This window comes from Sinocyclocheilus rhinocerous, unplaced genomic scaffold (genome assembly GCF_001515625.1).
Source record: "Sinocyclocheilus rhinocerous isolate Xijiao unplaced genomic scaffold, SAMN03320098_v1.1 scaffold3864, whole genome shotgun sequence".
In the NCBI taxonomy this organism is placed as follows: Eukaryota; Metazoa; Chordata; class Actinopteri; order Cypriniformes; family Cyprinidae; genus Sinocyclocheilus; species Sinocyclocheilus rhinocerous.
In genome coordinates this window covers 154,247-163,970 of record NW_015656594.1, presented here as the reverse complement: position 1 = coordinate 163,970, position 9,724 = coordinate 154,247, and the positions used below count along the sequence as shown (strand labels likewise).

Genomic DNA, 9,724 nt, shown 5'->3' with positions numbered 1-9,724 from the left:
CTTCCTTCAAGACCTGAAATTGGTGCGTCAGAGAAAGGAGACATGCAAAATGTGCAGTGTTGGGGTGCCTCCAGGACCAGGGTTGGGAACCACTGAGCTATACTAATGTATGTAACTATGTTTATAGCAGGGCGCGAGTTTGAAGAAAGCTGACTGGTCACGGTCAAAAATATGTTGAGGACCAATGCATAACCTCCAAATATGCGCTCGCGCTCATATGCATGTGACCCAGGTCTAGCCTTGCAAAAAAAAATAAAAATGTGACTGTTGAATAAATCCATAACGGTTAGCAGATCAATGAATGAGAGGGCAGCGTTACCAGAGTTGCCCATATAACAACACCATGTTACAACACAGTAGGGCTATTGTAGACAGAAACAATACTGTACTACATAGATGTTTCCTGTCAGCTCGATTTTTGAGTGGACTTTGTTGCTCCGATGAGCATGAACGGTATATGAGTGGAGCACTCACATCGGCCGTGAGCGACTGAGCGGAGCACACACGCATAGAGTGGGATAATACGCAGAGCGTCACACCACGTGAAAGTGAATCCTGAGCAGTGAACTAATTTTCGGCAGCCGGAATTTCAGTGCATCTCTAATTATTGGCGACATCAGAAATGGATATTATATAATAGCTGCTTTTTTGAACATTTTAGCAATTTAAAAATATTAAAAAATTATTTTTTGTGCGGCACCCCTGCTCTCGACAGACGGCACCCCAGGGTGCCGCGGCACCCCGGTTGGGAAACACTGCAGTACAGTACAGACACACACTCAAACACATGGAAACATACACACGCATAGAAACGTGTTGTCAGCGCCACTCTGACGATTTTATCAGTAAAATAGTTCAGCAACTTAAAAGCTACTTGTCATTTTCTCAGTAGTCAGGCAATAGGGCCGGCCCTTGCATTTTAGGGGCCCTAAGCAGATTTTCAAAAGAGGGCCCCCCATAACCAACCCCATCGTACACACATCTTACACTGACACCTGTTATTTTAGTATCATTCAGATACTATTATAGTTTTTGATAATATTTGGAATTATTTTTATATTTTCTGCCTTTAACATTTTAATTTTAGTTAAAGTTTTAGTAATTTTATTGTTTGTTTTTATTGTTTTGTTATTTTTAAATGTCTATACAGTTATTACATTTTATTTCAGTTTTAGTGTTAGTTATTTTAGAACATCATAACAAACTACATGAAATGGGAAATATTGCCTTGTCAACTAGCTAAAATAAAACAGTTTAAGTATTTTATTTCAGTTAACATATTTTATTTGAAGTAACAAAAATGTTTTTTTTTTTTATAAATATATATTTTTTATTTTTTGTTAACTATAATAACCCTTTTTGTAAAAAAAGGACCAAACTGACTTTATCAGTATCTACCCAGTACTTATCTTTCAATAAATACAGATGAAGATATATTTGCTTATTAAGCACTTTTAACAATTATTTAACCCTAAACTGAACCCTGACATGGGGCCTCCTGGCTGGCCCTTGACTCTGGTCCGTTGAATTACAAGTTCATTGTATTAGAAAATAATGCACACCTCGGGTGTGCATTATTTTCTAATAATTCAACGGCCCGTTGTCAATTATTCTTTACATAACATGACATACAGCATTACTGGATATGATGGAGTGGAGTATGAGAATTCTCTAATATGCTAACATTCAAAAGTTTGGGGTTGGTAAATTTGTAAAAATGTTTTAATGTCATTTGTAATTTATTCCTGTGATGAAAAGCTGATGTAAAACTGCTTATTTGGTGCTCAAGAAACACTTCTTATCATTATCAATGTTGAAAATGTTTTTCTTCACGATTCTCTGATGAATAAAAAGGTTAAAAGAACACTATTTATTCGAAATATAAATATTTTTAAATAATCTAAGTCTTTACTGTTATTTTTGATCAATTTAGTGCATCCTTGCTAAATAAGTATTTATGTATTTATTTTTCAAAGCAAAAAAAAAAAAAAAATGTACTGACCACAAACTTTTGAATGTTAGTGTATGCCAGCTGCACATCATTGTTATTCAACAATGCCCTGTGACTTTTCAGGCATTCAGAAGCATGGATTGAGGTTTATTTGCATGGTGTAAAAGCATGAAGTAGTCACACAATGCGCCAGAGCTACAGGTTATTCCTCCGGAAATGTCTGCATACAAGTGTTTTATTTATTTATTTTTTAATGGGACAAATTGACAGAAACAAAATGTTATCTGTTATAACTATTGTGTTAAAAAAAATCAACCTTCTTCTATTTGTGAATAAACTTGGCAGAATAACAATTAAAAAAGTTATTACAACTGCAAAATCGCATTCACATATATTCATGAGGCAGAGAAACGTGCACATAGCTTGGCATTTACTTGTGCAGTAAATTACAGCTACAATGTGTTACTTGTGTAATTTGAGGATAGTATTGCAAGCTTACAAAACAGCATATAATATATTTATTCATGCATTTCATTGCATGCGATTCTGAACTGCTGTGTGCAGTTGTAAAAGGTTTTGATACTCTCAACTCCACAAAACCAAAACAGGCTGGACCGCAAACATTGTATCGGTCTAGCTGAGAAATTGGTAAACCACTAGTGCAACTGCAGTTTATTCACCTGTAAATAGGACAAACCAGAAGAGCCTCACATTCTCTCTCCTCATATAAAGTATCTGGACACTCTTGACCCCCATTGGCCGCCCGCTGGATGATGATCCTATATCGTGACTGCGAGGGCATGCTGCTGTTCACTGCACAGTACAAACACAAAGAAAACATTATTTTCACCCATCTTTCACTTTATTAGTATTCTGACAGCGATTACCACAGCAGGAACAATTCAAAGAGCTCTTTAGATAAGAGGTAATGATATGATTCTCTGGTGGTGTTCACTTCCTGTTCCCTGTATGGACCCTAAGCTGATGTAACGACTTCATTTAACAGACGTTGTAAGGCTCATTACACATTGCTAATTATTAAAAGACTGATAATAGCACAATTAAGAAGGTGATCTCATTAACAGAAGATCAAAACAGGGTAAAGCACACTATTTACAAAGGGGATATCAGTTATTTAAAACATTTCTTCAAATGTTACCATTTGATTCAATCATAATAAATGCCTGTTTACTCCTCGTTTCTTTAGTGGAAGTAATTGTCAATTAATTGTCTCATTAAAGAGTAATAAAACTGTTCTGTGGGTAAGAAAAGCCCCTCTGAGAATGATCTGCACGTATGTGGTCTGGCTTTCACCATGTTTACAGCAGAGGTGTAAGACATCACATCCTAGCAGTCTCGAGTGTGTGAAAGTGTAAATCCCTGATTATTTATCAACACACTGTCCTCATGGAGGTAATGAATTCTAGTTTATAATAACAAACTCTGTAAATAGTATGCTTTATCTCCTAGGAAAAGAAAGAAATTATTAGATAAGAGAGAGTTGGTATGAGTCAAAATATTAGGCAATGTGGTTTTCAATCAAATGTAAGTTGGAATATTCCTGGTTCATTATACACAACATTCATCCACAGCATTTGTGGATTTTTTAAAAGCAAAAATCATGTTTATAGAAAGGCACTTAGAGTAAATTTAAATGAGGCAACACAATAAACTCTGTTTAAGTTATGTAGCTCCTTTTTTATTTTTTATACAAAGTCCCTTTTAAAAGAAAGTCAGTTCACTCTGCAGCCATAGCATTGGCTATTTTGAGCAAACAAGCCTGCCGAACTTTTTTTCTTCTTCTGTGGATCACAAAAGAAGAAGTTCTTTGAAGAAAGTTAACACAGGCCTTTCTATCCTACAGTTTATAATGTCCTTTCAAGAGCTTAGGTCACCAAGATGTTCAGCTAATAATAACTTATATTTCAGTCTTTTCAAAAAGTTATTGCATGGCTTCAGAAGACAGGGAACATTATGACAGGCATATGGACCACCTCTACGATACATTTAAGGTGCTTTTTTGGTCCTTTATGGAGCTACATATACTATACATTACTGTTCAAAAGTTTAAGGTCAGTAAGAATTTTTCAGATTAATTAACACTTTTATTCAGAAAGGATGCATTAGTGACAGTGAAGACACTTATAATGTTACAAAATATTGCTATTTCCATTAAGTGCTTAAATTCTTTTCAACTTTCTATTCACCAAAAAATTCTGGAAAAAAAAAGTTTCTGCAAAGATATGACGCGGCACAACTGCTTTCAACATTGATAATAATAAGAAATGTTTCTTGAGCAGCAAACCAGCATATTAGAATGATTTCTGAAGGATCGTGTGACACTGAAGACTGGAGTAATGATGCTGAAAATTCAGCTTTCACAGAAATAAATTATATTTTAAAATATATACAAACAGAAAGTGTCATTGTAATTTTAAATTGTAGCATTATTTCTGTTATTACTGTATTAAAGGAATATTCTGTCATCATTTACTCACCCTCAAGTTGCTCCAGGCCTGTATGAATGTCTTCTCATACAGGTTTGGCACAACTTGAGGTTGAGTAAATGATGACAGAATTTTATTTTTTTTAGTTGAAAAAAACAAAACATTATTGTTGTATGGTAAGAGTCAAAAAATTCTACTTATGTGTTCTACAGGAAAAATAACAGCACCACATGAGGGTGAGTAAATAAACACACTTTTTATTTTCAGGTGAAAATTCTTATACCACTGACATTTCAGTGGTACCTTGTAAGTGAAGTAGCACTGAAATGTCACAGCTAAAGGTTGTGTGAAGAGACTGTATCAATACCTGGCAGGCATGTGGTAGGGCAGGCTGTCCATTCACTGAAAGGAGTCACAATGCAATCTTTCTTACAGGGCAGTAAACAGGGCTGAATGGTGTCTGGTCGGGCAGATTCTGGACACCTATGACACACACACACACACACACACACACACACATACGGAGAACAGAGAGAAGGAAAATGTTTTCATGATCAGTGATAAGCTGTCTTGATTCACACTGCAGTCACTTTGTCCTTGACCTTCTAGCATGTGTGCAGATATCATCTGTGCTGACTGTAAGTACTGTTTGATTTACTGTACCCCACAAACCCAGACATTATCATGTACAGATGCAACACAGTTACAATGACACTATCTGTGTAACAGAAGATCACGGCCACATTGTAGGGGAAGTTGATGTAATATTTATTGCGTCTTACCAGAAGAGGCTGCAGCTGATTGTATCTGAGTGAGTATACGGTAAAGGTGAGTTATTTTGGTATGACTGTCAGGGAGCAAGAGGTTATGTAAGCCTTTAGATTTCTTAAGAGGGAGAGAGATAAGAGAGAACACCCACACAGAGCTCTCTAGACTGTACTCTCTCATCTAATGCAAAGTGTGTTTATTATTTGGCTCTCTACAATACTTGATTCTGATTGGTCAATCAGTGCTCTAAGGTCACATTTTTGTGTAATGACTGTGCATTTGTCAACCAATTTCGAACATACAATGCTGTGAAAAAATAGTAAACCCAATTAATTTTTTCCCAACATATGTGGATCATGCAGTACCATTCAAAGGTTTGGGGTTAGTATTAGTAGTAGATTTTTTTAAGAAAGTTTTTTTTTTTTTTCAAAAATAGTAAAAACAGCAATATTGTGAAATATTATTACAATTTAAAATAATTGAAATGTATTAAAATATTCTATTTTATAAATTTTCAAATGTAATTTATTCCTGTGGTGCAAAGCTGAATTTTCAGCATCATTACTCCAGTCTTCAGTGTCACATGATCCTTCAGAAATCATTCTAATATGCTGATTTGCTGCTCAAGAAACATTTCTTACGTACTGCTTAATATTTTTTGTGGAAACGTGACAGATTCAGGATTCTTTCAATATAAAGTTCAAAATAACAGCATTTAATAGAAATAGAAATCTTTTGTGACATTATAAATGTCTTAACTGTCACTTTTTCCCCCACTTTTTTATTTAACGCATTCTTACTGACTCCAAACGTTTGAACGGTAGAACTTTATCTTGACAGTATTGATGGGTGACATAACTGAAACAAATGTAAAAATGTATAGTTATTTGTCAAAAAAAAATTATCAACAGAATTTAAATTGTTTTCTGTTGAAAAAAAATATGTACACCCCCAACATTTACTGTCCATGGAGTGTACTTACTTTTTCATATATACCTGTATCATACATCTCCTAGCACTCTGCGGTAACAGTTTCTTCTAACATATTAAAATAAATGTAACTTAAATCAATATTTCAAACACATTGATTTATTTGGTAAACAGCCAAGTCGTAGGAGGGATAATAAAATTCTCCCTGGTGCATATATAAGGGATCATGTACAGCCAGACGGTAATTTTCACAAAACAAACCCCTTCAGGGTGAAACAAAAGCCATTATTTTGCAATAATGACTGGATGTCTGTACATGTTCCCTTACATATGCACTAGGCCGTACATCCTGCTGAGGAGTTTGTCTCATGTGTCCTTGTGAGTGTGAGTATGTGCATGCTTTTGTTTGAGAGCATGTTGCCCCTTGGAGAACGTCCATCCCTATGAGCTGGATTCTGGACATTTCATTTCCAGGCTTGGTTCAATTCCCAGCATGCAGCAGCTCTAAAGAGAGGCAGCAGGGCTCAGCAGGGCTCTACCAACTACAGGCTTTGGAGACCAGCAAACAGGACACATCAAAGCAGGGGACAAGAAAGAACAGAGGCATGAATCATCTGCTTCTCTCTCACTTTTGTGCTCTGTGGAGCAGAATGTCATTACAGAGGGCAATCACCCAAAGGCAATGATGCTACAGAGCTTTAGGAAAGGAACAAAAGAGTGGGTGGAGGATAAATGCAAGAAATCAGTAGAAAGAAAGACAGAGCAGAGGAGACATCACAGATGACAACAGGTTGACCCTGTCTTTTCCTCTGTATGGAAACCAAGCACGAATAAAGCATGTGTTTGGATTTTTTCCAGCATAAAATGTAGTATAATTGGATGAGGCATGTTTGTAGCCGTTGTAAAAGCAAGCATTACGTCTCATGACAAAAGCAATATGATAAAAACACTAGTTAAATTCATAATTAAAGCTGATTTCCCTTAAAAGTGTGACTGTGACTAATGTTTTTAACATTTCCTCTTCTTTTCCTCTTCGTTTCATCCCAACACAGCAACTCTGACTCAACCAATGGCATAAGTTTGGTGAGATCAATGCCAAAAAACATTTTTTTTGCAATTTGGTGAGGCGGGTGGTGCAGAAATGACACATTTCTGTTTAATAATATTAATATTAATATACTAATATTAAAACTATTCTGATTGATAGGGTTCATTACCCTATCCGTTGTACATCGATTTATTTGGTAAACAGCCATGTCGCAGGAGGGATAATGACATTCTCCCTGGTGAATATATAAGGGATAATGTACAGGCAGCTGGTCATTTTCACAAAACAAACCCCTTTAGGGTGAAACGAGACCCATTATTTTGCAATAATGACTGGATGACTGTACATGATCTCTTACATATGCACCAGGGTGTGTGTCCTGCTGAGGAGTCTGTCTCATGCATGTCCTTGTGAGTGTCAGTATGTGCATGCTTTTGTTTAAGTGCACGTTGCCCCATAGAGAACGTCCAACCCAATGAGCTGGATTCTGGACATTTCCTTTCCAGGCTTGGTTCATTTCCCAGCATGCAGCAGCTCTAAAGAGAGGCAGCAGGGCTCAGCAGGGCTCTACAAACTACAGGCTTTGGAGACCAGCAAACAGGACACATCAAAGCAGGGGACAAGAAAGAACAGAGGCATGAATCATCTGCTTCTCTCTCACTTTTGTGCTCTGTGGAGCAGAATGTCATTACAGAGGGCAATCACCCAAAGGCAATGATGCTACAGAGCTTTAGGAAAGGAACAAAAGAGTGGGTGGAGGATAAATGCAAGAAATCAGTAGAAAGAAAGACAGAGCAGAGGAGACATCACAGATGACAACAGGTTGACCCTGTCTTTTCCTCTGTATGGAAACCAAGCACGAATAAAGCATGTGTTTGGATTTTTTCCAGCATAAAATGTAGTATAATTGGATGAGGCATGTTTGTAGCCGTTGTAAAAGCAAGCATTACGTCTCATGACAAAAGCAATATGATAAAAACACTAGTTAAATTCATAATTAAAGCTGATTTCCCTTAAAAGTGTGACTGTGACTAATGTTTTTAACATTTCCTCTTCTTTTCCTCTTCGTTTCATCCCAACACAGCAACTCTGACTCAACCAATGGCATAAGTTTGGTGAGATCAATGCCAAAAAACATTTTTTTTGCAATTTGGTGAGGCGGGTGGTGCAGAAATGACACATTTCTGTTTAATAATATTAATATTAATATACTAATATTAAAACTATTCTGATTGATAGGGTTCATTACCCTATCCGTTGTAAAACAACAACAATACTAATAATAAACTATTCTGATTCAAACAGTTCTATCCTATCTGTAGGCAAATTACTTAATTGAATAATTATTATTACGATTATTATTATTAACAATAAATAATAATGAAAAAAAAAAATTAACACTGTTTTATCATCTTGCTGTTGTCATAGTTTTAGAAGGCCATGGATTAAAGTGATTCTATTTATTAAAAGACACGGCAGGAAATTATGTGGCAGCAGAGAGAGTGTGGAGAGCAGCAGCAGAGAAAGAAGACAGGAAATGATGTGGAATGAGGGGGGAATAGCATCGGAAAAATCAAGCTTGAACTTGCATCACCCCACATTTCATTGGTCCAAAATAAAAAAATAAAAAAATAATCCTGTTCCATATAACTGTAATTTAAACATTAAATATCCTCTGATTGGCTGAGATCATGTAGCGCTTTTACATTTAATTTGACAGATAAATAGTTGTCAGACAAATGTGTCGCATTGCACCTATATAGAACCTGGTTTGTTTTCCTCTTCATGCAAGCATAATCAGGAAAAGAGTATTAATAAAGAAGCGGCCTAGCAGCAGTAAGATAAACAAACATCTCCCTGTTGGGCCATTTCATATATCAGGGTGTTTAAATAGCTCAGCCCTGCTGTTTTAAATAAAGTGGAGAGCTGAACACACTCCACCTACGTATGAAACATCAGCTGCTTCCACATGACGACAGAACACGCGCTATATAACTGATGTTCTGTTCTTGCCTCCAGCACATGCGGCAGGGCACAAGGGATATGATATGTGTGTGACACAAACACATAAATTTACTCACACCATCAAACGCATATATGCCATATACAGCACATCCATCTCTGATTTATACTTCAGTACATCTGTGGGTGAGAGCAGGTGTGTGTATGTGTGTCAGGTCACTATAAACCAGAGTGTGATTTGTTCTCTCCTGACTGTAAAGAAGCCTAGATTACCAATTCATTTGTAAACACAGTGGTATCTAACAACTCTTTCTCCTTAACACAACTATATGCCTTTTGCTCTCCCAGTGTGAACTCAATATAGGGTTTATACTGCAGCAATAAATAAATAAATAATAATTGTTATTAATTAGTATGCCTGCCTTGCTTTTTTTTTCAGAAAGGAAGATTTGTTTTCAGATAATATATGTGACCCTGGACCACAAAACCAGTCTTAAGTCGCTGGGGTATATTTTTAGCAATAGCCCAAAAAAACATTGTATGGGTCAAAATGATTGATTTTTCTTTTATGCCAAAAATCATTAGGATATTAAGTAAATATCATGTTCCATGAAGATA

The 9,724-nt window shown here is 36.2% G+C and overlaps 1 protein-coding gene across 1 annotated transcript in view; it reads right to left on the bottom strand.

The window, feature by feature from the left end:
• LOC107720322 (thrombospondin type-1 domain-containing protein 7B-like) overlaps positions 1-9,724 on the bottom strand; it is a 131,353-nt gene that overhangs the window by 63,796 nt on the left and 57,833 nt on the right. Inside the window, exons 9-10 of the mRNA XM_016528001.1 lie at positions 4,766-4,881; positions 2,632-2,764 (exon numbers count right to left, since the gene is read on the bottom strand). Of these exons, the coding sequence (XP_016383487.1) occupies positions 2,632-2,764; positions 4,766-4,881 (249 nt within the window). The remainder of the gene's footprint in view (positions 1-2,631; positions 2,765-4,765; positions 4,882-9,724) is intronic.